General features: G+C 35.6%; 1 protein-coding gene across 1 annotated transcript in view; it reads left to right on the top strand.

Annotated features, from left to right (window-relative positions):
- Positions 1–27,929, top strand: part of AGL (amylo-alpha-1, 6-glucosidase, 4-alpha-glucanotransferase) — a 71,816-nt gene that overhangs the window by 4,396 nt on the left and 39,491 nt on the right. Inside the window, exons 3-20 of the mRNA XM_032155282.2 lie at positions 5,935–6,145; positions 6,689–6,855; positions 8,722–8,925; positions 13,501–13,682; positions 13,859–13,970; positions 17,868–17,991; positions 18,323–18,425; positions 18,526–18,623; positions 19,621–19,760; positions 20,802–20,989; positions 23,039–23,162; positions 23,750–23,913; positions 24,188–24,289; positions 24,404–24,559; positions 24,653–24,803; positions 27,232–27,356; positions 27,451–27,563; positions 27,681–27,815. Coding sequence (XP_032011173.1) covers positions 5,935–6,145; positions 6,689–6,855; positions 8,722–8,925; positions 13,501–13,682; positions 13,859–13,970; positions 17,868–17,991; positions 18,323–18,425; positions 18,526–18,623; positions 19,621–19,760; positions 20,802–20,989; positions 23,039–23,162; positions 23,750–23,913; positions 24,188–24,289; positions 24,404–24,559; positions 24,653–24,803; positions 27,232–27,356; positions 27,451–27,563; positions 27,681–27,815 — 2,599 coding nt within the window. The remainder of the gene's footprint in view (positions 1–5,934; positions 6,146–6,688; positions 6,856–8,721; positions 8,926–13,500; positions 13,683–13,858; positions 13,971–17,867; positions 17,992–18,322; positions 18,426–18,525; positions 18,624–19,620; positions 19,761–20,801; positions 20,990–23,038; positions 23,163–23,749; positions 23,914–24,187; positions 24,290–24,403; positions 24,560–24,652; positions 24,804–27,231; positions 27,357–27,450; positions 27,564–27,680; positions 27,816–27,929) is intronic.

Raw genomic sequence — 27,929 nt, 5'->3', positions numbered from 1 at the left:
CGAGTGTGGTGGCGCATGCCTATAATCCCAGCTACTTGGGAGGCTGAGGCAGGAGAACCTGGGATGCAGAGGTTGCAGTGAGCTGAGATCACACCATTGCACTCCAGCCTGGGCAACAAGAGCAAAACTCTATCTTAAAAAAAAATAAAAAATAAAATAAAATAAAATCTGCGAGGATAGGGACAGCCTTACAAACCTAGTGCAGTGTACTGCTGATTGATTACTAAAACTCTAGTTAAAACTAGCAAAAATTGTAAAAGCTAACCTGTTTGAAGAGGGAAATTGAAGGATTTATGAAAAAAGAATGATGTGGTTGACTTTATAACTCTGGTTAAAACCAGTAAATATATCCAAATATTATAAATGAGAATATGCCACCTTTTTTTGCAGTAATGGTGTGATCATTTTATTTTAGAAGATAATTTGAAATGTGAAAGATGAGTGGAAGAGAAGGGACATTGAAGACGAAGCATTGAGAAGGCTATTTTAAAAACACATCTGATTAAAGAAAAGGATTGAACCGTCTGAGTTGAAAAAGAGAGGACAAGGCCAGGCGCGGTGGCTCACACCTGTAATCTTGGCACTTTGGGGGGCCAAGGCAGGCAGATCACCTGAGTTCAGGAGTTTGAGACCTGCCTGGCCAATATGGTGAAACCCTGTCTCTCCTAAAAATACAAAAATTAGCCGGGCGCGGTGGCTCACGCTTGTAATCCCAGCACTTTGGGAGGCCGAGGCGGGCGGATCACGAGGTCAGGAGATCGAGACCACGGTGAAACCCCGTCTCTACTAAAAATACAAAAAATTAGCCGGGCGTGGTGGTGGGCGCCTGTAGTCCCAGCTACTCGGAGAGGCTGAGGCAGGAGAATGGCGTGAACCCGGGAGGCGGAGCTTGCAGTGAGCCGAGATTGCGCCACTGAACTCCAGCCTGGGCGACTGAGCGAGACTCTGTCTCAAAACAAAACAAACAAACAAAAAATACAAAAATTAGCCAGGTGTGGTGGCAGGTGCCTGTAATCCCACCTACTTGGGAGGCTGAGGCAGGAGAATTGCTCGAATCCAGGAGGTGGAGGTTTCAGTAAGCCGAGATCGTGCCACTGCACTCCAGCCTGGGCAACAGAGCGAGACTCCAACTCAAAAAAAAAAAAAGAAAGAAAAGAAAAAGAGAGGACAAAGTGTGAGTTATTTTCAAGTTCAGAGGACTTGGTAACCAATCAAATGTGAAGAAAAACTCTGGCAGTTTTTGGCTGTTTCATATTTAATTGGTCACCAAAGCCCTCATATTTCTTTCCTTCTCTCTTTTCTACAAGAAGGAATTCCTCGTTTTTAATACTGATATTTCTATAGATTCTTCCAGTTCAACAAGTACAAGACTAAATAATGATCTTTTCTAGACAAATCATAGCTTTTTCGCTTATTTCCTATCTCATTTAGTGGTAGAATAATGAACAAAATCAGGCCAAGCACGGTGACTTACTCCTGTAATCCCGGCACTTTGTGAGGCTGAGGTGGGTAGTTGACCTGAGATCAGGAGTTCAAGACCAACCTGGCCAACATAGTGAAGCCCCATCTCTACCAAAAATACAAAAATTAGCCGGATGTGGTGACATGCACCTGTAGTCCCAGTTATTCAGGAGGCTAAGGCGGGAGAATCACTTGAACCCAGGAGGCAGAGGTTGCAGTGAGCCAAGATCACACCACTGTACTCCAGCCTGGGCAACAGAGCGAAACTTGGTCTCAAAAAAAAAAAAAAAAAAAAAAGAATAATGAACAAAATAAGTACTTCCCAAATCTGAAATTCTTCCATATTTTAAATAGGTTGATGAAATTTATAATTTTTACTATTTTTTAAAGAAAATATTTAGACATAAAGGTTCTTTGATTAGAAGATTGAGTTTCTATAAATTGAGTGGAGGGGAAAAGAGAGAACATATTATTTACAATAATAGTTTAATCACTCATTATGCTAGTTGCCTACAAGAGAGACATGGCTAATGCGAGTTAAGTATCCTAGCGTTAGTATGAGGAATAAGATAGCCACACCATGTACTGCTATGACCTCAGCTAATTTTAGCAAAGTGAGTCATGGAATATGACCTACTCTGGGCTCTCTGATGTTTCATTTACTGTATATAAAAATTTTAGTTTCAGTGATTTGCACTAGAGGTCTACAGAGTGGCTATGTATCCCTCAGGGTATGCACTGATATATCTATTGGGCTACAGAAAGAAAATATAACCAACCTTCCTTCCTTCCTTTCTTCCTTCCTTCCTCCCTCCCTCCCTCCCTCCTTCCTTCCTTCCTTCTTCCCTTTCTTTTCTTTTCTCTCTACCTATTTTAGTTTTTTAAGTCTGTTATATGTTAGCAACATTGAATTATGTTAATATATGAATTATGCTCTCAGTTTGTATGTCAGATAAGTTATAAACAAAAAAGGCATACTCAGAAGAAAACGTAGAGGTTGTAGGTCTGGAAGGGGTTGACAATCACACCCTCATTTGTTTGCAGTATGTTGCCATGAATTGCACTTTGACTTAAGCTAGGTTAAGTAGCTTTACCGGTTATATTATCTTAAATAATAGAGTCTCTCTATTACTTTGTAAGGAGAGGTAGAGTAACCAAGAATAGTTATTTTACCTCACAGAGGTGATCAAACTTAAAAGATGAGTTAGAAAGTGTTTGAGATTTGTCCTTTTCAGAAATAACAAGTAGCGTTAGATAGTATGATACTTAGAAAATATTTTCAGAAAAAATAAAAACTTAACTCTGATATAAACATGAGTGAGAAAGTTAAGTGCTTTTTTGAAGGAAATTGATGCTTGGAGCAGAGTTTCGCACGTGTTTTCCTGCAAAAGTTCAGATCGCAGATCTTTGCAGCTTTTCAGGCAGTGCACTCCCTATTGCAGCGAGTTGACTCCCATTGTAGCGGGAAAGCAGCCATAGGTAAACATACATGAATGGATGTGGCTGTGTTCCAGTAAAACTTCATTTACAGAAATGGGGATTGGGCTGGATACACTTTGCCAAGCCTTGCTATAGTGAAAGCATTTTGAATATATATTTTTAGAAATGCTTCTTCCATCATTATATGATTTTACCCAAAATAAATAGAACTTGAAATCTTTGAATCACTTTATTACAAAATATTAAAACCAAGACTTTTTAAAATAATGAAATTTATTTAGTTACATTGTTTTCACTGAGAGATATTATCAATATTAATTTGTAGTGAGAGCTAAAAGGTTTTTTCTACCCGCTAATAAATAAAATGTATTATTTAAATATTATTTATTTCATTTATATCTTATCCCATTAAGTTAAATTTTGTGTTTTATAATTTACATAATCTATTAGAACATCATACATATATATTATATAAATAATGACTTAGTTTGGGAATTATTGGGGTTTTTTCCTGAAGGTAGAGCACTGATCCAAATACTGTTTTGGAGATTTTAGATGAGTTTTAACCTTTGCTCTGCAAGTTCTCTGAATCCTTGTGTAATTATAAAAACAGTATTTGTATAAACTTAACAGGGGACAGGTTGTACACATATACCCAGACAGCTAATCTCTGCTATTTGTACTTGTTCAAAATGACACTATTTCTCCTAATGATAAATTTAGTCATTCTTGTGAGATGTAAATGTTTATGCTTCTCAGTCACTAAGTATTTTACTTCATGTTTTAATTCTTTCTGTAATTATTTCTTAGTCTATCCCTTCATAATTGTAGCTCTAATTTTAAAATGATTTCCCTAATTAGAAAATTATGCAAATGTATAAAAAGCATTTTTTCTGTGTTTTTTTAAAATTAGGATTATACTATCTAAACAATTTTGTAGCCTCCCTTTTTCCCCTATTTGTAGTAGTATTATGGTGTATGTACTCTACCTCCCTGCCTACTGCCATGTTTCAGCCATACTTTTTTCCAGAAGATATTTTAAAAGCTCTACATAAATGTGTACAGTGTAACAAAATAGAATAAATTAAAAGTGGTTATTAAATTTTTTTTTTAATGGAGTCTTGCTCTGTCACCCATGCTGGAGTGCAGTGGTGCGATCCTAGCTCACTGCAACCTCTGCCTCCTAGATTGAAGCAATTCTCCTGCCCCAGCCTCCTGAGTAGTTGGGATTACAGGTGCTGCACACCACCACACCCAGCTATTTTTGCATTTAGTAGAGATGGGGTTTCACCATGTTGGTCAGGCTGGTCTCAAACTTCTGACCTCAGGTGATCCTCCCACCTCGGCCTCCCAGAGTGTTGGGATTACAGGCGTGAGCTACTGTGCCTGGCCAAATGTCTTTTGATAACATGATTTATAATGACTTTATAATATGCCAGCTTGTAGATTTACCATAATTTATTTAATCATTGCCAATCATTAGATATTTAGGTTGTCAGTTTACTTAATTTCAATAAATGAGGCTGTGATAAATATCCTTATACATAATCTCTGTTTACATCACTGATACTTTTCTCAAAAAATCTATATAAAATTCCTAGATCAAAAAATATAAACATTCTTAATATATTAATGCCAAATTGTGTTATAGAAAAAGTACATTTAGTTGCTTAGAGAAGAAATTCTTAGTTTCACTATACAGCATTCTCTTAGTGTCTTTTACTGAAATCTTTTGTTCACAGAAAATATCCCTGTTAGTATATCCTCTTTTATTACTTTGTTGGATGTTTAATAAATCAAGGATTATAAATTATAAATACTATATATTAAATAGGTAAATATTAGTTTTTTCCTCTCAAAGAAATTCCTTAGATATTAAAGATTTTACTCAGTGGAACTAAACTTTCCTGCTTCATCAGTTATTATTGCCCATTATTAATTGAAAATTATATTCATGTTTAAAATTTATATGTATTATATTTCTAATAGACTTGACCATAGTCAGTATTTTCATATTCTAATAATTATAAAGAAGGTTTAAAGTCTGCTTTAAACCAACCAAAATGTTTCTTTCACAGTACAGTTTTAACTGTAATGTGCTTATTTGTTTTCTCTTATGGCAAAATATTTGTAACACAATGCACAAGTCTAAGGTATGTTTTTTTAAAAATAACCTAACTTGGGCAAAAGTAGAAATGCATTGGCTCTCAGGATTACAAGACAGCTTTAGTAACTAAACCATGAAGCATAGGGATATAGGCAGTAGTGTGTTGGAGGTGCTTTTGCTGGCTCACAAGAGCTGATTGTGCACATCCCTTCCTACTTCCATGATCAGTGTTGTCGTGTTGGTAGCTTAAGATTGTCCATGTCGGGATTATTTCCACCAGAAAGTCAGCAAACACTCCAAGTCAGAGGTTCCCACCACCCTAGTCAGTTGCTAAATCTTTATTAGCACATCACTGGACTTGAGCAGATATCAGTCGGGTTCGGTTGTCTTCAGAACTCCTGTTAGAATCCTGAATTCTGCCTCTATAGAGGTTGACTTCTGTCAGTGAAGACTAGCTTTTTCGGTATGGTGTAGCGCCCAAGTTTTACAGACTATCACATACTTTCTGACACCATAGAGAAACTAGCTTTCTCTGTTGCAGTTAGAAAAATACTAGAGAAGGTCTCTCCTCAGATGCCCGCCATTGGGTACTTAATTCAGGGATGAGGATGGGGGATCATGGTAAATGGGGTTGTATAAGAATTTGCACATCCCAGAGTTGCTATGTGAATAGGAATGCGTTTCCAGGGGAAGGAGAAAGAGACATTACAGAGCAGACAGCTCTATGATGTTTACTATACTTGCTAAAATATGAAATTCAGCTAAATTGGAATACAAAGTAGTGCCAAAACAGCATTAGGTTTGTGGAGTTATTTTAAACATAATTGAAAATCAAGGTTTTTTTAATACTTTAAATAAAACATCTATTTTTCAATGTGGTAATTGAAGTCCTACAATGAGTTTATTAAAATGTGCTTTTTATTTAGGGTATGAACTACAGTTCCGATTAGGCCCAACTTTACAGGGAAAAGCAGTTACCGTGTATACAAATTACCCATTTCCTGGAGAAACATTTAATAGAGAAAAATTCCGTTCTCTGGATTGGGAAAATCCAACAGAAAGAGAAGATGATTCTGATAAATACTGTAAACTTAATCTGCAACAATCTGGTTCATTTCAGTATTATTTCCTTCAAGGGTAAGTCAGGTGTTTTGTTTGTGAGAAAAAAAGTTAATTTATTCTGTAATTTGAAGTCACCTAACTTGTAAATGTTACTGTATGAACCATGGCAGTGCAATTTTTACAGTGCTTCCTTGAGATGCAAATAGAGTATTCTTTGATTTCTAGGAGGTAATTGTATGGCCCATTACAGAGCTAAAGTATCATGTAAATGTATTTTAAGTAACGTCTTAAAATGTAGTAATTTCATGCAACATGATTATAGGTTGTGGTTTGTTTGCATGCGCTTGTTATTACTGATAGGTTTTAGTATACTTATTTTTCATTAAACCAACATTCTTGGATATTTTGTGTATTATACATGTAATTATGTAGATTGTGAAAGGGTGAAAGTATCTTTTCCATTAAGTTTTGTTGCAACTTTTAAAATGATTTTATGTGCTTAGAAATAAATATATTTTATTTGGGACAATTAACCTTTTAGTTAGAGTCAGACTATATTATGTGAGGATTTTTTTTCTATCACTGACTGAAAAGTTTTTGTTTTGTTTTTTCCCTTAGAAATGAGAAAAGTGGTGGAGGTTACATAGTTGTGGACCCCATTTTACGTGTTGGTGCTGATAATCATGTGCTACCCTTGGACTGTGTTACTCTTCAGACATTTTTAGCTAAGTGTTTGGGACCTTTTGATGAATGGGAAAGCAGACTTAGGGTTGCAAAAGAATCAGGTAATGTCAGCTTGCTTTCTTTTTCTTATTTAAAAAAATAAATGTAATTATCCTCTGTGATATAGATTTCAAAAGTTTTGTGTATTAGTCCATTCTCTCATTGCAATAAAGAACTACCTGAGACTGGGTAATTTATAAAGAAAAGAGGTTTGACTCACAGTTCTGTAGGCTGTACAGGAAGCATTGCTGGGGAGGCCTCAAGAAACTTACAGTCATGGCAGAAGGCAAAGGGGAAGCAGGCATGTCTTACATGGCCAGAGAAGGAGGAAGAGAACAAAGTGGGAGGTGCTACATGCTTTTAAACAACCAGATCTCGTGAAAACTCACTATCATGAGAACAAGGGGGAAATCCACCTCCGTGATCAATCACCTCTCACCAGGCCCCTCCTCCAACATTGGGGATTACAATTTGAAATGAGATTTGGGCAGGGACACAAATCCAAACCATATCTTTTTGCCTCTTGTTTAATTTTGTTTCTTATTATATTTAGTAATATAAGTAGATAGAACCGTATTAGAAAAAAATTTTTTTTTTTTTTGAGACAGAGTATCACCCTATCACCTAGGCTGCAATGGTGCGATCTCAGCTCACTGCAACCTCCACCTCCCGGGCTCAAACGATTTTCCTGCCTCAGCCTCCTGAGTAACTGGGATTATAGGCACCCACCACCATGCCTAGCTAATTTTTGTATTTTTAGTAGAGACGGGGTTTCACCATGTTGGCCAGGCTGGTCTCAAACTTCTGACCTCGTGATCCGCCCGCCTTGGCCTCCCAAAGTGCTGGGATTATAGGCGTGAGCCGCTGCGCCTGGCCCATATTACATTTTTGATACTTAACCATTTTTAACCTATAAAAATGGCAAATTTTGTGGTTCAGCATAAGAAATGAAGGAACTCCATAATGAAGCAATTATCATTTCTAAGACTTTACCATATAAAAGTCAGAAATAAGCTATTGAAAAGTGAAGGAAAATGTATTATCATTATGTATCATTTTAATTCAACAAACATTGGTTAACCATCTTTTGTGTAGAAGACATATGCTACCATAAATACCAAGAGCAAAATGAAACTTAAGTTGGATTTTACTCTTAAACAAAGGGCAATATTAATTTTTTCTTTTCTTTCTGTTTTTTTTTTTTTTTTTGAGACAGGGTCTCACTCTGTCACCCAGGCCGGAGTGCAGTGGTGCAATCTCAGCTCATTGCAGCCTCCTGGGTTCAAGCAATTCATGTGTTGCAGCCTCCCTAGTAACTGGGATTACAGGCATGCACCACCACACCTGGCTAATTTTCGTATTTTTAGTAGAGATGGGGTTTAACCATGTTGCCCAGGCTGGTCTTGAACTTCTGGGCTCAAGCAGTCCTCTTGCCTTGGCCTCCCAAAGTGCTGGGATTACAGGTGCAAACCACTGCACCTGATCTCAATATTAATTTTCTGCTTTTAAGTTGGATAATATATGAAGAAAGGAATGAGAAGTTCACTGACATAACTAAAACAGAATACAAGTACTGTGGAACATTAAAAGTAGTAGAAAGACGTGTTGATATACTCGTAGAGGATAAATTTACTACATGTAAGTATATAAATTTTCTAATAGGCAGTGTGTGTGAATTTTTTCAAATATTATCTCATTATCTCTGTCTTGTATATGAGGACACATATCTTGAAAGATTTAAATAAACTTGCTGAAAGTCTCTTGTGGTACAGTTAGGATTTGAACCCAAGTGTTTGACCTCTTTTCCAGCAGCATGCTTGCCTTGCTATTTATAATTACTTAAGAAAGTTTAAATTTATATTTTCTTCATTTTAGGCAGGTTTTGTTTGTTTGTTTTTACAATGGTCTTTCCTTTATTTGCTTTGCAGGCTACAACATGATTCATTTTACCCCACTGCAGACTCTTGGACTATCTAGGTCATGCTATTCCCTTGCCAATCAGTTAGAATTAAATCCTGACTTTTCAAGACCTAATAGAAAGTGTACCTGGAATGATGTTGGACAGCTAGTGGAAAAATTAAAAAAGGAATGGAATGTTACTTGTATTACTGATGTTGTCTACAATCATACTGGTATGAGCTTCATTGACTACCTTCATTAATTTTGATGAGAATTTATACACACACCCACATACACACACAAACAGGAGAAGGGAAGAAAGAAAGGGAAAGGAAAGGGGCTAACATACATTTTAAAAACACAAATGATGATTAGGTGTCCTTCCATTTAAAAAATTAATATTTTTCCTTTCAAAGAAAACATTGTTAATTGAGGATTAAGTCAATATATAAGTATTTTGCATCTGATGCAACATAATGAGACCCCATCTCTTACAAAATAATGTAAAAAGTTATATTTAAAGGAAAATTTGACAGTCTTGATAATCACTTTGAGATCTATATTATTGAAATCAAATTTATCAAACCACATAATGGCATTTTATGAGTTATAAATTGTATGAGTTAGGATATGGCTTAAGAGCTATAACAGAAAAACATAGGGACTAAAGGCTAAAATTGTATTTATTTCTTACAAAAGATTAGATAGGCGTTCCTGGACTAGAATGGTAGTTCAGTGGTGATAGGGAACTAGTTTCTCTCATGTTGCTCTGCAGTCTCCAACACTTTGCTTCAAATTCTTCGTCAGATATGGCTATTCCAGCTCCTGCTACCACATTCTCCCCAGTGGAAATGGGGAAAGGGCAGGCATGTCTTTCTGAGTGTGATATGATATATATTACTGTGTTCACATTGCGTCACAGGAATTTGTCTCTTGCCATACCTACCTTAAAGGAGACCTGCAGTGTAGTCTTGAGTTTGTCAGCTATGTGTAAAGTTGAACCTTGGGAATTTTATTACTAAAGAAAGAAAAAGAGGATAAAATTGAGTACAGCAGCAGTCTCTACCACAGACTATATTTCTGAGACATTTGAGAGATTCTGTGCAATGTAAAAGAAGTAAACCTTGCCACAGCCTTACTTGAAAAGTGTTGCAAATTGTAATATCCTTTCTGTGAAACAGGTTTTCTTTCTTTCTTTCTTTCTTTTATTTATTTATTTTTTGAGACGGAGTTTCACTCTTATTGCCCAGGCTGGAGTGCAATGGCACGATCTCGGCTCACCGCAACCTCTGCCTCCCAGGTTCAAGTGATTCTCCTGCCTCAGCCTCCCAAGTAGCTGGGATTACAGGATTACAGGCATGCGCCAACACGCCCGGCTAATTTTTGTATTTTTAGTAGAGACGGGGTTTCTTCATGTTGGTCAGGCTGTTCTTGAACTCCCGACCTCAAGTGATCCGCCCGCCTCGGCCTCCCAAAGTGCTGGGATTACAGGCGTGAGCCACCATGCTCGGCCAGTTTTCTTTTAAAAAAGTATTATCCAGCAGAATTCAACTTCCAGAATGGTTATATGAAGGCTTCACACACTCTTTACACAGTGAAACAACCCTAACTGGTGAAAATTATTTTAAGACAATCACTTAAATCCCCTGGAAATTGTCTTATGGATATTTAGCATATGGAGAAACATATGAAAATCTACATCTTAGTGAGAACAAGAGTCCTTGGTGATTGAGCCAAGACCTGCTCCGTTATCTTACACAAATGCCTCTGTTATGGAAGCTGTATCACAGGTGCTCCACTCCTGGTAGGTGTGGCCAAGAGGGAGACATTCTGTCCTCCCAACTCCCAGCCTGGGGTTATAGTTTCATGCTAAGAGGCGCAGTCTATGAGTGTTTTTAATTCTCCCTGCCGGCCCTGTCTTGCAGAAGTTCTTTTTTTTTTTTCTCTCTCTTTTTTTTTTGAAACGGAGTCTCCTTCTGTTGCCCAGGCTGGAGTGCAATGGCGCAGTCTCGGCTCACTGCAGCCTCCACCTCCCGGGTTCAAGCGATTCTTGTGCCTCAGCCTCCCGAGTAGTTGGGATTACAGGTATGAGCCACCATGCCTGGCTAATTTTTATATTTTTAGTAGAGATGGAGTCCTGCCATATTGGCCAGGTTCGTCTCAAACTCCTGACCTCAGGTGATCCACCCCACCTTGGCCTTCCAAAGCTTGAGCCACTGCGCCGGGCCGTGTTGCAGTTCTATTCCAAGTAGGCAGGTGGAGAAAAATCTCCCTTTCTCCACCCAGCCCCTACTTGCAGAGCTGACATCCTTTCCCACAAGTAGCAGGCCAAGAACACTGGGAACCCAATTGCCCTGGAAAAGGTCTTGGTTCAAATGCCAAGACTCTTGCTGTTCTTACCTTAAATAAATGTTTCTCCTTATGCTGAATGCCCTAGGATAATTTCCAGGGACCAAATGATTGTTTTTAAAATTATTTTCACCAGTTAAATTGTTTTGCTAGGGACAGTGTTTGTTGAGTTTCTTACTGTATCACTCCAGAAGTCTATATTATTTTTTAATGTTGATGTGTGTTAAAACATAGTTTGGAGTTTGACTCTTCTTTCATGTAGAATTAGAAAAAAATATTTTCACTACCTATCGTTTAGAATTCTTTCATTTTACAGTTGATTTTTGTTTCAAAATATTGAAAAAAGCAACAGTTTTAGGATTTTGCTATTTTAAAAATTGGGGATGGGTGGAGTGGCTCACACCTGTAATCCCAGCACTTTGGGAGGCCGTGGCGGATGGGTCACCTGAGGTCAGGAGTTCGAGACCAGCCTGGGCATCATGGTGAAACCCCATCTCTACTAAAAATACAAAAATTAGCCAGGCATGGTGGTGGGCGCCTGTAATCCCAGCTACTCCAAGGGCTGAGGCAGGAGAATCACTTGAACCCAGGAGGTGGAGGTTACAGTGAGCCGAGACCATGCCACTATACTCCAGCCTGGGTGACAAAGCAAGACTCTGTCTCAAAAAAAAAAGAAAAATTTAAATTAGCTGTGTGTGTTGGCATACACTTGTCATCCTGACTACTTGGGAGGCTGAGGCAGGAGGATCACTTGAGCTCTAGAGTTCAAGGCTGCAGTGAGCTATGATTGCACCACTGCACTCCTGCACTCCTGGGTGACGGAAAAAGACCCTGTCTCAAAAATAAATGGATGAATGAGGGCAGCATGGGTATTTATTCTTTTTTTTTTTTTTTTTTTTTTTTTGAGACAGGGTTTCATTCTGTCACCCAGGCTGTAGTGCAGTGACACAATCTCAGTTCACTGCAACCTCCACTTATTGGGCTCAAGCAGCCCTCCCACCGTAGCCTCCTGAGTAGCTGGGAATTTAGGCATATGCCACCATGCTCAGCTAATTTTTAAAAAAATATGTAGAGGTGAGGTCTCACTATGTTGCCCAGGCTGTCTCCAGCTCCTGGGCTCAAGTGATACTCCCTCCTCGGCCTCCCAAAGTGCTGAGATGACAGGCGTGAGCTACTGTACCTAGCCCCAATATTTATTCTTTATAAGTGAAAATCCTATTAAAGTTATTACTACATTTTGTCTTTTTGAAAAATACCTTGAATTTCAGCGATTCTGTTGATGAATCTCGGAGGAGCTGCTTGATGCAAGTTTTGAGAATTACTAATTTAACTTTTATTACAACTTCTCTGCTCCTTACATAGCCTCTCTTCATCTGAGTGTTTATTATGGGTGTGAATAAATACTAAGTAAATAAATGACTTAATAAATGACTGAAACTGGAAATAATAATGATTCTAAAATTATGTAAGGGTGCTCAGCTGAGTAAATGAAGCACAAACAATTCATTTCAGCAGCAGAGCAATGTGGTTAAGATTGCATATTCTGAAGAGGGACTTGGCCAAGTTAATTCCTGACTGTATGACTTGGGCTGAGTTACTTAACTCTCTGTGCTTCAGTTCCTCTTTTGTTAAGGGAACATAACAGTATGTCCTAATTTGTGTGGTAGGAAGTGAGGAATAATAAATTAGCATATTTAACTGCTTAGAACAATTTCTGGTATGTGGTAAATATTCAGTAATTGTTACTACTTTTTATTTTATATGCATTAATCACTCATGCTCTTCAATATGAATTCAGGGATAATTAGTACATTTTAAAGATCAAACAAATTCCATGTAACTTTCATTCGTTTATTTTAAAATTAAAACAAATTATCTTTTTTTAAATAAATAGATACAAGGTTTCACTGTGTTGCCCAAGCTGGTCTTGAACTCCTGCAGGCTATCCTACCTCTACTCCCACAAAGTGCTGGGGTTGAGCCACCATGCCTGGCCAAAACAAATTATCTTCAGTGTTGTAAATATTTGGAATACTTTGTCAAACTCCTGATTCTGATTCTGAACTATAAGCTACATTCGTATTCCTTGAGCGTATTTCTTTTAGCACCTTCTCAACCTCGCTTTTATCCAACTTATCAAAACAACGTATTTCATTAGCGCTTTAGAATTAGGCATACAAAAGTGTTACCTATGAGAGAGTTGCTTTTTGTTTCATCGGATTTTCTAAGCAGAATTAAAGTTAGAAAAAAAAAAAAAAAAAGTATGGTGAAGCAATTGATTGATAGGGTACCATAACCAAAGAAAACATTTTTCCTATAACAGTATCATTGTAAAATTGATGTCCAATATAGAAAAAAATGAGTGGTAGATGTTTATATTTTATTTCACCTCTAAACTTAACATAGATACAGTTTCAATTTAATTATGAGATACTCCTTTGTGTCTCCTTTTTCCTTCAGCTGCTAATAGTAAATGGATCCAGGAACATCCAGAATGTGCCTATAATCTTGTGAATTCTCCACACTTAAAACCTGCCTGGGTCTTAGACAGAGCACTTTGGCGTTTCTCCTGTGATGTTGCAGAAGGGAAATACAAAGAAAAGGGAATACCTGCTTTGATTGAAAATGATCACCATATGAATGTCAGTATGTACAGAGGAGTATCACACTAAAACAGAAAAAATTTCTAAAGTACACATTAAATATATGGTTGAAAATTACTTAGAACCTGTATTTTAATATGATAAACAGTATTTGGTTAAATGATTTTAAATAAATATATGTATATATGTATTTTTTAACTATTGACATTTTTCAGTCCATCCGAAAAATAATTTGGGAGGATATTTTTCCAAAGCTTAAACTCTGGGAATTTTTCCAAGTAGATGTCAACAAAGCGGTTGAGCAATTTAGAAGACTTCTTACACAAGGTAAAGAATATATACTAGAATGTTCCTATCGATTTTAAGAAATTCAATATTATAAAGGGAAAACTCTCTTTTGGGTAACGTCATTATTAAATGTCATTGTATGATATTTTTGTTATTGTTGATATTATAAAACTGTGATTCTGTAAGCTGAGAGTTAGCAGAAACATCTAAAGGGCACATCATAGTAATACATAACACAATTATTTCCCCTGGGTACTGTATCTTACTGTTAGTTCCATAGAATGCTCAGAATATTGTGGAACCCAGTATATAGTTGTTAAATGTGTGAATGGGAAGTAGGTAGAACAGGTTATTTCAGCTGAGAAAGGCTTGAAACAGGTTTTGAAATTGAGAGATGTGATAGTCCCCTGTTGTCTATAGTAAGAATCTTAACTGACGTAGAGGGGCTCCCAGCTGATTTTGCCCACTATTAAGGCCACCTAACCACTAGTGATACTGAAGCCAGATATTGGCGAGATAGCAAAAGGTAACAAAGTGAGTCTTCTGTTAAGGACATAACCAATCAAGAAGTTAATGTGCCCCCAACAAAATAGGGTAGGAAAAAATAGGTGAAATGAGAAAGTAGGGTTTGTAGGAGACAAATTAAAAAGGATTATTTTATTTTATTTATTTTTTTTTTTTTGAGACGGAGTCTTGCTGTGTTGCCCAGGCTGGAGTGCAGTGGCGCAATCTCAGCTCACTGCAAGCTCCGCCTCCTGGGTTCACTCCATTCTCCTGCCTCAGCCTCTCCGAGTAGCTGGGACTACAGGCGCCCGCCACCACGCCCGGCTAATTTTTTGTATTTTTAGTAGAGACGGGGTTTCACCGTGGTCTCGATCTCCTGACCTTGTGATCCGCCCGCCTCGGCCTCCCAAAGTGCTGGGATTACAAGCGTGAGCCACCGCGCCCGACCTAATATTAACTTTTCTTCCTGTTTCATTTTACTAAAGGGCCTCTATCTTCCCTTCCCCCAATAAGCTGTATTATTTACATGAAATAATATGTGCTCATTGTAAAGAGAAAAAGCCCAATAGTTTAAATGTGTAAGAAAATAGAATGTATGACCTCTTCTCTCCCAAAACCCACATCTCAGCTACTACATATTGTTTCTTGTATTTAAGACTCTTTTTGAAAAAAAAATTCAATTTTATATATAATTTATATAATTCTATATATGGTATGTACATAAGTTTATTATTTTTATTTTTTACACATGCAAATAAGACAAGAACATAAACTGTCAACAACTTGTTCTTTTAGTTGACAATATGAATTTATTTATAGCTCATTATTTCTTTTAACCTCTGTATAGCAATATGCTATTTTTAAAGTACTTGAATTTATTTAGCCTTTTTGATAGGTTGTTTCCAGTTTTTTTCATTTTTCATTCATTCATTCAATGCATATTCATTGAACCACCTACTACTGTGTGCTAGACATAAGGATTCAGTGGTAAACAGAACAAAGTCCTTTCCCTGGATAAACTTCCAGTCTCATAAGCTGTACTGCAGAAAATACATCCCTGTACACCTTATGTTTACTTGCTTATGTGAGTCAATCTGAAGGATAAATTGTTAAACATGGAATTATTGAGTCAGAGGGTATACAGATTTCAAATATAATAAATTTATTTTCACAGCAAGTTATACCAACTTAATATTATCACTAACATTAGATATCATTAACCTTCATCATGTTTGTCAATTAGGCAAAACATACATTATTTTAATTTACATTTCTTTTTTTTTTTTTGAGACTGAGTCTCACTCTGTCACCAGGCTAGAGTGCAGTGGTGTGATCTTGGCTCACTGCAACCTCCGCCTCCCAGGTTCAAGTGATTGTCCTGCCTCAGCCTCCCAAGTAGCTGAAACTACAGGCATGCACCACCACACCCAGCTAATTTTTGTATTTTTAGTAGAGACGGGGTTTCACCATGTTGGCCAGGATGGTCTCGATCTCTTGACCTCGTGATCCGCCTGCCCCTGCCTCCCAAAGTGCTGGGATTACAGGCGTGAGCCACCATGCCCAGCCTTTGAAGTTACATTTCTTTGCTTATTAATGAAGTATATTTTTACACCTTGATTAGCTATTTATATTTCTTCCATTAATTGCCTGTTAATGTTTCTTCTCATTTTTCTATTGAGTTGTCTCTTTTTTTTGTATTGACATTATTGATTATTACACAGGCCTCAAATATATCCTCCTAGTATGCTCTTGATCTTTTAACTCTTGTTTATGGTGACATTTTTTTTAATGTAGTCAAACTTTTCAATCTCTGATGGCTTCCAATTTTATATCATGCTTAGAAAAGACCTTCCATCAACATTCTCTTTTCTTCTAATTTGTATTTTTACATTGGAATATTTAATATACCTGAAATTTATTTTTGTATATTATATAAAGAAGATATTTAACTTGATTTGTATTTTTAAAATTATATTGAGTTGAAAATCCATCCTTTTATACTGATTTGAAGTACCACCATAGTACTTCATAGTGTATGGTAATATACAAAATATACATCTGTTATCTGTGCTCTTCATCTGATCCATCTCTTTTATTCTATCAATACTAAAGATTATTAGTTTATACTGATGGCATGGCAGTGTTCTTTTTTTTTGTTTTTTTGTTTTTTTGTTTTTTTTTTTTTTTTGAGACAGAGTTTCACTCTTATTGCCTAGGCTGAAGTGCAGTGGCATGATCTCCACTCACCACGACTTCCGCTTCCTGGGTTCAAGCGATTCTCCTGCCTCAGCCTCCTGAGTAGCTGGGATTACAGGCATGTGCCACCACACCCAGCTAATTCTGTATTTTTAGTAGAGTTGGGGTTTCTCCATGTTGGTCAGGCTGGTCTCGATCTCTTGACCTCAGGTGATCCGCCTGCCTCAGCCTCCCAAAATGCTGGGATTACAGGTGCAAGCCACCATGCCCGTCGGTGGTTTTCATATATTTACTCTTCCAGATGAACCTTAGAAACTAGATTTCAAGAATCGATTTGTATTTTATGCTGTTTTGTGAGGCTAACGTGAATAACCACTACACTATGGAAACCCATTATTTTATGTTTTTTTGTTCGTGTTTTTATAAGTCATTTCAAAGTCTCTTTAGAATAAGCCAGACACAAATTAATTAGTTAATATAAAATCAAATTCAATGGAGGCAATCCTGTACCAGTTCTTAATTTTATTACAAACAAGTTCCAGAAAAAGAGTGAAAATTTCCCCCCAAATCATTTATTTCCTTTTTAATTTTTAAGTTATTATCTAAGGAATATGGTTGATGAAAAGGGAAAAAAAGTATTAAACCTGTGTGCTTCTTTTAGAGAATTCAAAGAAAGTCAGGTTGTTAATAAGACTTTAGGAAGCAAACTTTGAAAGCAATCTTGAAAAATAACTCCTGAGGTTAGAATATTTGGTAGCACCTGGGAGGAAAATGGGTTCCACTAAAGTCCTTAAAGTGCTTAAAAAAAAAAAAAGTACATGTATACATATATAACAAACCTGCAAGTTGTGCACATGTACCCTAGAACTGAAAGTATAATAAAAATATATATATAAATAAAAATAAAAAAAGAATAGAATAGAATAAGTGAATGCTGATGTAGGCAGAAAAGTGGGGGCTGAGATTGAATTGATAGGAATCCTTGTGTCTTTCTTTTATTTTTGTCTCTGTTTCTTTCTCCCCCACATCCCTCGTGTGTTGTGTGTGTGTGTGTGTGTGTGTGCGCGCGTGCATGTGCACACAGCAAGATGAGAAGGGGGGGAGGTAGGAGGATACTTGTGAAATAAATATTTGTTTTATTTTCAGTGAAAAAATTATAGGCCAAAAATCAGAAAATAGTGACAGTTATAATCTCTTTGATATTTCATTTAGGGTATCATCTTTTCTTTCTTTTAGAAAATAGGCGAGTAACCAAGTCTGATCCAAACCAACATCTTACGATTATTCAAGATCCTGAATACAGACGGTTTGGCTGTACTGTAGATATGAACATTGCACTAACGACTTTCATACCACATGAGTATGTAATGTGTTTTTTTCTGTGAAATAATATTACTTACGAACCTTTATGGCTAGTATGATTTTCATACTACTTACTAAAAACGCTTAATAGAAAATGAAAGTAATTCACTGTAATTCTATTTCAGCACATGACATTTTCCCACTTTTTCTGTGTGTGGGCCATGTTTCTATGTGTATATAAACATTTTCACAATTGGAAAACATCATCAGCCATAATTGAAATCCTGATGAATATATTTAAGGTTTCTGTGACCTTTGTTAGAAAGTTTTTAAATGTAGAATCTGTAAAGCCATTAAATACTGTATCTGCATTTCTCCATCTGCTCTAGCAATGGGCCAGCAGCAATTGAAGAATGCTGTAGTTGGTTTCGTAAGAGAATTGAGGAATTAAATTCAGAGAAGCATCGACTCATTAACTATCATCAGGAACAGGTTTTACTTATTTTTGAACTGCTGCCTTTCCTTGCATGTTACTACTATTTTTTTGTTGTCTTGACATGATGATGATCTAACACAATTTAATGTTTTTCAGGCAGTTAATTGCCTTTTGGGAAATGTGTTTTATGAACGACTGGCTGGCCATGGTCCAAAACTAGGACCTGTCACTAGAAAGCATCCTTTAGTTACCAGGTGTTGCATTTTTGTTTTTTTTTTCTTATTGATGGTTGAAAATTGAAAATTGTATTTAACTTTTGAAATTAACCTAAATGTTTTCTTTAACATGTGAGTTCAGTACATTTCTTAAATTGAAATAGAAGTTTCGATTTGGACATAGGCTTAATATTAACTAATTTTGTTAGGCAAATATTTTGTTAGAGAAACTCATCAGTGTGAACCAATTTATAGTTATTATTTAATGTTTCTGGAGGACTGCCTACTTAGTAATAAATTCAATATTAATCAAATTAAGCAAGCATCTGGCTCCTTACTTTGTAAGTGACATGAAGCATAGGTTGGGCAACTAGAGTGCAGTAAAAGCCTTTGTGTATCTTTAGAGTCTTTTTAAAAAATATCTTTGCAAAGTAACATCAGTGCCTCAATTATGTATTTATGTTTTTATTTGAGATGGAGTCTCGTTCTGTCACCCAGGCTGGAGTGCAGTGGCACGATCTCAGCTCACTGCAACCTCCGCCTCCCGGGTTCAAGCAATTCTCCTGCCTCAGCCTCCCAAGTAGCCAGGACTACAGAGGTGCGCCACCATGCCCAGCTAATTTTTGTAGTTTTAGTAGAGACGGGGTTTCCCCATGTTGGCCAGGCTGGTCTCAAACTCCTGACCTCATGTAATCCCCCTGCCTCGGCCTCCCAAAGTTCTAGGATTGCAGGCGTGAGCCACCATGCCCAGCCGCCTCAATGATTTTTAAAAATAATTTTATGAAGTTTTAAAAATTATTTAAACTGTTAGCCAGATATGCTGTTGTGTTAACTCCCTATTTCTCACATCCTGCTAGATTTACTCAAAAAGCCTAATGAAGATTTTTGACCTATATTGAAGTTTTTTTCCTATAAATAGCATCAAACTTATTTTATTCTATTCATTAGAAAAGAAGTTTAGTTTTAATGTTGCAAATTTATATTCTCTCCAAGGAGTTTCTTTGTATGGATTTAATATTTAATTATATTTTCACAGGTATTTTACTTTCCCATTTGAAGAGACGGACTTCTCCATGGAAGAATCTATGATTCATCTCCCAAATAAAGCTTGTTTTCTGATGGCACACAATGGATGGGTAATGGGAGATGATCCTCTTCGAAACTTTGCTGAACCGGGTATGTAATTTTTAACTTCTCTATGGATAGGGAAAGAATAGTTCATGGCAAGGTCAAAATAAAATCTGCTTTATTGATTTTCTTCCCCATTAGTCTATTGGTTTTTAAATTATTTCACCATAAAGGTACCAGGTACACACAATTTGAGAAAGAAAACATGGAGCCAACAAAAAAAGAAGTTCATCTTCTATCCTCTCCTTTGCCTTCCTACCTTTTATCTTCTCAAACAGAATAACTTTTATATATCTGTCTTCTATATTGTGGGTCTACATAAGCTTTTATTTGGACAAAATATTATTGCGTTTTTACAAACAAGTTTGAAACCACTGCTATTACAATTACATTGCCATAAGAGATATTTTCACTCATTGGCCAGAGGTATTAAGAATTTCAGTGGCAATTAAACTAGAACCTAATGGTTTTAGGTCCCCCCTCACTCTTAGTGTCTTGTGTTTCTATAGCTATTTCATTACCAGGAAGAATGTTGCAGGAGCCCATTGATATATTTATTTTTTAACATTTCAAAACTCTAGGGGTCTATATTAGTGACATTAAAATTTATTCAGAAATCTTAATGCTTTTTTTTAAGAGTATAAATTTGAGTGTAAGTATCTCTGCCCTCTTTGTCCTAGCCATTCTAAACGAAATCAAGCCATTCTGCTGTGTGCCATGGATCTGATACAACCTGTTGCCGATAATAAGTAGGAGGGTGGAGATGGAGTTTTAAATGTTTTTGGTAGAACTATGGTTTTAAAAGGCCTATGATATTAACATTTCTGTTTTCTCTTATGAAGTGACTTGGGTGTTTGAAATTGAGGACAAATTTTTAGAAGAGACTGTAAGCTAGAGTTTTTTCAGAATAGCTATGAGAAATAATTATTAATTTTTTAAAACATTATCTCATACCACTTTAGATATAATTTAACCAATATATCATTTGTGGCAGAAATGATCAAAGCAATTTAAAAACCAGCGTTTCCTTGAAGTAGTTGTTTTCATTTTATTTCTTGAACCATTGAAAGCAATCTCTTTTCTGAACAGGTTCAGAAGTTTACCTAAGGAGAGAACTTATTTGCTGGGGAGACAGTGTTAAATTACGCTATGGGAATAAACCAGAGGACTGTCCTTATCTCTGGGCACACATGAAAAAATACACTGAAATAACTGCAACTTATTTCCAGGGAGTGCGTCTTGATAACTGCCACTCAACACCTCTTCATGTAGCTGAGGTACAGAAAAACAATTTATCTACATTAAGAAAAGAAATTCAGTGTTCCTTCCTAGCTTTCCTTAAGTAAACTATGCAGGTAAATGTTTCCTTTTGCTAGTTGGACACAAGCATTGATTTGGTGGTAGTATTTATCACTATTGCATAATTAGCATAATTCTAACAATCTTTTGCGGTTGTTATGGAATACTGGGCCATAAAATATTTAGCTAATTTTAAAATTTTAATTTAGGGAAGTTGATCACATTTCTGATAATATGGAGCGCAATCATTGGCTACTGTGAATACATAAAATGTTAATTTTTCTTATTTTTAGGTTGCTTTCAATATATTTTAGAAGTGACTGTGAAGGTGAATAGCTTATTACACATTATAGTGGTGTGTGCCTGTAGTCCCAGCTACTCGGGCGGCTGAGGCAGGAGAATCACTTGAACACGAGAGGCGGAGGTTGCAGTGAGCCGAGATCACACCACTGCACTCTGGCCTGGCGACAGTCTAAAAAATAAATAAATAAATAAAATAAAATAAAAATTAAACATTAACATTATAGCATATTGAAGCCAGTCTAGCCTCGATTTAATTTTTATTATTTATAAAAATATAAGTGTAAACATAAACATTGTCTATTCCTCTTTGAGCTCTTTACAATAACTTCTGAACAATGCCAATACTTATAGTATTACCTTCTATCTAATACAACTTTGTAATTAAACTCATAATTTTCATCCTGCTTATAAGATTTTTTTATTTGTTATTTTTAGAAACCCTACAGTGACACTGCTTATAAGATTTTTGATAGCTTCCTAATGACCAGTGTCACTTAGGTGTTCTTTGGAAATGTGTGCTTACCTGAAAAATATCTATTTCTATAATATTAAAGCAGTATTATAATGTGTATGTTTCAAGTCCTATGATGAAAAATTGATTTGATTTGGAGGGATTTAGTGAATATTAGTTAAGCTGGTAGAACATTGTTTAGTTCCAAAAAATGACAGCTTTGTTTTATTGTGCTTTTAGCAACAGCAAAAAAAAAATAATGCTTCTAAGATTGTTAAATGACAGAACAGAATATTCAAACTTAATTTACTTAATTTTAAATTACAAAATCTAGGATTCTACTTGTTAGCTAATAGAGTTTCAAGTATTTTATTAATCTTTGTGCAAATGTTGTGTTTAACAGTTTGGAACCAATCTGATTTTTTATTATAAACCAGTGTTTATAATAAACAGCTAAACGTAAATCACACAAGTGGAAATTGTAAGGTGTAAGAGTTTTTGAGAGTTACTTATCATCATCTGTAGGAGAAACTGGCTTCAGTCTGGTCAGACAAATGTAATCTTTCCAACAGCTAAGTAATTCACCAGCAGGAAATTTATGAATAATTATTTAGTCAACCACCTGGAAATTAAGTCTGATTAAAGTTTTAAAAAAAAGCAAGCAGGCTCAGGCACGGTGGCTCACGCCTGTAATCCCAACACTTTTAGGCCGAGGCAGGCAGATCACCTGAGGTTGGGAGTTTGCAACCAGCCTGACCAACCTGGAGAAACCCAGTCTCTACTAAAAATACAAAATTAGCTGGGTGTGGTGGTGCATGCCTGTAATCCCAGCTACTCAGGAGGCTGAGGCTGGAGAATTGCTTGAACCTGGGAGGCGGAGGTTGTGGTGAGCTCACATCATGTCATTGCACTCCAGCCTAGGCAACAAGAGCGAAACTTGGTCTCAAAAAATAAATAAATAAGCAAACAAAAAACAGAGAGAAAACCTAATAGAATTGTAGTGTTATGATTTACATTTAGTAATATGAAACTAACATTTTTCTTCTTTTCCTCTCTCATGTCTCAATATCTTTGCAAAATCTAATCTTCGTTTTTAACTGTTTTCTTCTCTTGATAAATTCTCTTGTTTCTATGTGTTTTGGTATGTTTGATATCTTGCTGCATATTTTTCTATGTCAAATCCATGCCTCCTTTTGTCTCTTTCCTTCCTCCCAGCTTGCTTTTCTCTTTCTGTTACATTTATTTGTTACATTTGTCACTGTGCTTTTTACAGTACATGTTGGATGCTGCTAGGAATTTGCAACCCAATTTATATGTAGTAGCTGAACTGTTCACAGGAAGTGAAGATCTGGACAATGTCTTTGTTACTAGACTGGGCATTAGTTCCTTAATAAGAGGTAGGCTTGTTGGAGTGTATTTCCCATCTAAAACTTTAGCTTTTGTTTAAGTAGATTAAAGGATTTAATAGCTTCATATGCAATGCTTAATAATTTTTTTAACACAGTTAATGTTCTTCTAAATACTTTGTGTGACATATTCTAATATAACTCAGTCTATTTTTATCAGTATAAATTTCTACTTTGGGGTAAGATACCTCATTTCAAATTGAAAGACCGGTAGGATGAACTGAAGACTCACTAACAAAACCATTTTTTGTTGTTGAAAATATGCAAACCTGTTTTTCATCTTCTACTGGGAGATATGATGTAATGTTTAGATGTTTTATAATCAGTTTTGTATAGCTTACATCCCAGTAAACAACATATGTTCCCTTTTCCTTACATGAGCCATTTCTCCAGTTAAGTTATGGGGAAAACTTTTTTGTCACTTAAACTAGTAGACATTTGTTCAAGTCCTTAAAGTAGTTTTATTTTTTATAATATTGATGTGGTCTTTATTTTGAAAATCATTTATGAGAAGAAATCTAACCTCTTCCTGGACATAGATAATGAAGATTGTTAAAATATTCTGTAATGCTCTGCAGAGGCAATGAGTGCATATAATAGTCATGAAGAGGGCAGATTAGTTTACCGATATGGAGGAGAACCTGTTGGATCCTTTGTTCAGCCCTGTTTGAGGCCTTTAATGCCAGCTATTGCACATGCCCTGTTTATGGATATTACGCATGATAATGAGTGTCCTATTGTGGTAAGCACCTAATCTTTTTCATGTACTTATTTTGCTAAATGCTTTGATATTTAACTCTCTGACACTTGGTCACAATCATATCCATATACTTCAAAATAGTATCTTAGATTTTTAACTGATTTGTAATACATAGTTTACAGAATGTTTTACTTGTTTAAAAGCAAATTAATTTACCTTATGAATTTATTTATGTAATTATCCTCTTACTTCATTATGCTATAGAATGGCACTTTGCATTTGAAAGAAAGCAAACTTTTGCTTTGTTGTCTTCTAGCATAGATCAGCGTATGATGCTCTTCCAAGTACTACAATTGTTTCTATGGCGTGTTGTGCTAGTGGAAGTACAAGAGGCTATGATGAATTAGTGCCTCATCAGGTTTGTTTATATGTTGTTTCTTAAAACCTACATGGCCAATGACTTTGGGCATTTTTATTAAAAAAAATTCATTGTAATTAAGATGTATCTGTGCTAAATTTTACCTTTGTCCAGATTTCAGTGGTTTCTGAAGAACGGTTTTACACTAAGTGGAATCCTGAAGCATTGCCTTCAAATACAGGTGAAGTTAATTTCCAAAGCGGCATTATTGCAGCCAGGTGTGCTATCAATAAACTTCATCAGGAGCTTGGAGCCAAGGGTTTTATTCAGGCAAGAAATAGTTAAATTTGTTTCTTCAGGTTCAATTTCAGAGTAAGTCTTTTCAGTTCGAGAGCTAATCTGGTTGTTCTTTCTGCTTCTCAGGTGTATGTGGATCAAGTTGATGAAGACATAGTGGCAGTAACAAGACACTCACCTAGCATCCATCAGTCTGTTGTGGCTGTATCTAGAACTGCTTTCAGGAATCCCAAGACTTCATTTTACAGCAAGGAAGTACCTCAAATGTGCATCCCTGGTAATGCAATCTAAAAATTGTTATTGTATTTGTATTATATCATTGTATTAAGTTATACTGTAATGTTATGGTTATATATCATGTATATATCATACATATTATAACACACTGCTACTGTGGATGTACTTGAGAAAAATAATTTAAACTTTTTAGTAACTTCGCCAGGCATGATGGCTCACACCTGTAATCCCAACACCTCAGGAGGCTGAGGCAGGCAGATCACTTGAGCTCAGGAGTTCAAGACCAGCCTCAGCATTATGGTAAAACCCTGTCTCTATCAAAAAAAAAGGTACAAAAAATTAGGTGGGCATGGTGGCACATGCCTGTAGTCTTAGCTACTCCTGAAGCTGAGGTGGGAGGATCGCCTGAGCCCAGCAGGCAGTAGTTACACTGAGTCCAGATCCCACCACTGCACTCTACTGGGTGATAGAGTGAGACCCTATCTCAAAAAAAAAAAAAAAAAAGAAATTTTTGGCAACTTATATTTTTACTGCGTGGAACAAAACCTAGACAGAAATGCTTTCAAATGTTAACATTTTTTGAATTGTGAAATATTTTTGTTTATATTTTATTTCCTAATTTGTGTAAAATGAACATTTATTTCTCTTCTAGCAGAACAATATGTATATTTGTGTGTTAGTGTATATGTATATGCGTGCATAAATATGTCTTTGTGTGTGTATATGCACAAACATACATACAAACATATGAACTAAAATGGAAAATAATATAACCTTATGTTTAAGGCTTTTCATAATCCATCGTCATCCACCATCCTAGCCCTGTGTCAGTCCACTATTTCAGCCAAATAGATATTTTTACCTCTCCCCAAATACTATGTGAATTGTCTGGATCTTTCAAGGTCTAAAGTTGCACCTCCTTTGTTCAGTGATTCTTCTGAACATGTAGTAATTATAGTCTCTATGTACTCCTCTGGCATAGAGAGTCAAAAATTATAAAATACATCCCTGAGATATGTCCTTAATATTACTTGATTTTTTTCTGGGTATGTGTATTTTATTGTCTGTCTTACTATTATATGTGGCATATTACAGCATGGCATGCTCCTGTTCATGCAGCAGCTGGCAAAGTTTGTTGATTGATTGACCAAATGAAAATTCCTGTAAAAATCATCATATTCTATATTGGTTGCTAGTTGCTGAATATGCATAGTTCCTGTTTTTAAAAATTATCAACCTGAATACCTAAAAGTTTCTTTAATTGTTCACAAATTTATATTCACCATCCTTATCTGATCTTTGCTAATGTACGTATTCAGTTTTATAGGACAACAGTCACTGTGTACAATATTATCTCAGGTTTTGTTTTGGTCACGGATCATTCTTAAAACATTTCCACTTCAGTCCACAAAATTGTGGTTTTTATTTTATTAAATGTTCATACGTTATGTTATTATGCCCTTTTAAATATTCTTTAGTATGTTATAGTAGTGTTACTAAGTTTTAAATATACACTAAGGATAATTGATTTTTCTTTTAAACAATTTTCTTAGTGTATATTTACAGAGGTAGAATTTCTAGATCAAGAAGTTCTGTTACCTATTGCCAGATTAATGACTTAAAGCTTAAGTTATTTAAAGTAAGGTTGAAATTTTATATAATCCATTGACCCTGCAGTTCTATCTCTAGGTATATATCTGGGAAATTTTCATATATTTCCATTTGAAGATATGCACAAGAATATTTATTGCAATATTGTTTATAATAGAGAAAAATTAGAGACAACCTTAATAGAACAGATATATTTTGGTATATTCATACAGTAGAATATTATTTGGCATTTGAAGTAAATGTGCTACAGCTGATGCAGCAGTGTGAATGAATCTAAAAAATACATTGTTGACCAATAAAAAGCAAGTTGCAAATATATATAACTTCATTTTAATAAAACTTGGAAATAGGGAAAATAATATATGTTGTTTGAGGAAACAGGCATGTGTAGTGAAAATGCCAGGGGTAGTGAGCACCAAACTGAATTGAGGTTACCTCTGAAAGTGAAGAATGGGTACACAGAGGCTTTATTGTATTTGTAAAATTTTCTTTAAGTGAGGAAGTAGAACTTGGGTTTTTTATTTTTTTTTTTTGTATCTGAAATATTCCAAGTTTTAAAAAAATGTAAGCCTTTCAAGTGATTTGCTTTTTTCTGCTCAAAATTAGTAAGTTGTTCCCTAGAGCTAAGCTATTGTTTTGATACGTTTCTACTTCTAAAAAAGCTTTGTTAACCAAGCTGTAATTTTTTTTAAAATTTGAAAATACACCTTGGGTAGAATAATCTTTCAGACTTCTAAAAAAAATTAACTGAGATTTTATTTTCAACTTTAAGTTAAATGATTTGAAACCACTTTAGCCTTCCTAATTTTGGATGATTCCATATGAAATTTTGTTAAAATGTTTTTATGTATTCCTAGGCAAAATTGAAGAAGTAGTTCTTGAAGCTAGAACTATTGAGAGAAACACGAAACCTTATAGGAAGGATGAGAATTCAATCAATGGAATGCCAGATATCACAGTAGAAATTAGAGAACATATTCAGGTATTTGGGACTCTCATCTTACTACTGTGTTTAGCATTTTAAGAACATTAGAACTATTTGTTGAATGGATATTTTTAATGTACTTTTTTTCAAGCTTAATGAAAGTAAAATTGTTAAACAAGCTGGAGTTGCCACAAAAGGGCCCAATGAATATATTCAAGAAATAGAATTTGAAAACTTGTCTCCAGGAAGTGTTATTATATTCAGGTATGTGAATTGAGCACAAACTGTTGACTTTACTTATATTTAAAATAGTTTGCATATCCTGTTAAATTTGAATAAATTACTCCTAAAAATTAACCACTTTTTAATTAATGTTTTCAGAGTTAGTCTTGATCCACATGCACAAGTTGCTGTTGGAATTCTTCGAAATCATCTGACACAGTTCAGTCCTCACTTTAAATCTGGGAGCCTAGCTGTTGACAATTCAGATCCTATATTAAAAATTCCTTTTGCTTCGTAAGTATGTCTTGTTTGATAGAGATTTGCCACTTTAATAAGTAAGTTACCACTAGACTGAATTAAGCAGTTTTAAGGGTCCTCTATATCCTTGCTACTCAAAGTATGGTACAA

The sequence above is a fragment of the Hylobates moloch genome, unplaced genomic scaffold (genome assembly GCF_009828535.3).
Source record: "Hylobates moloch isolate HMO894 unplaced genomic scaffold, HMol_V3 SCAFFOLD_5, whole genome shotgun sequence".
NCBI lineage: Eukaryota > Metazoa > Chordata > Mammalia > Primates > Hylobatidae > Hylobates > Hylobates moloch.
Note: the sequence above shows the minus strand (reverse complement) of the source record. Positions and strands in the feature narration are given on the sequence as shown.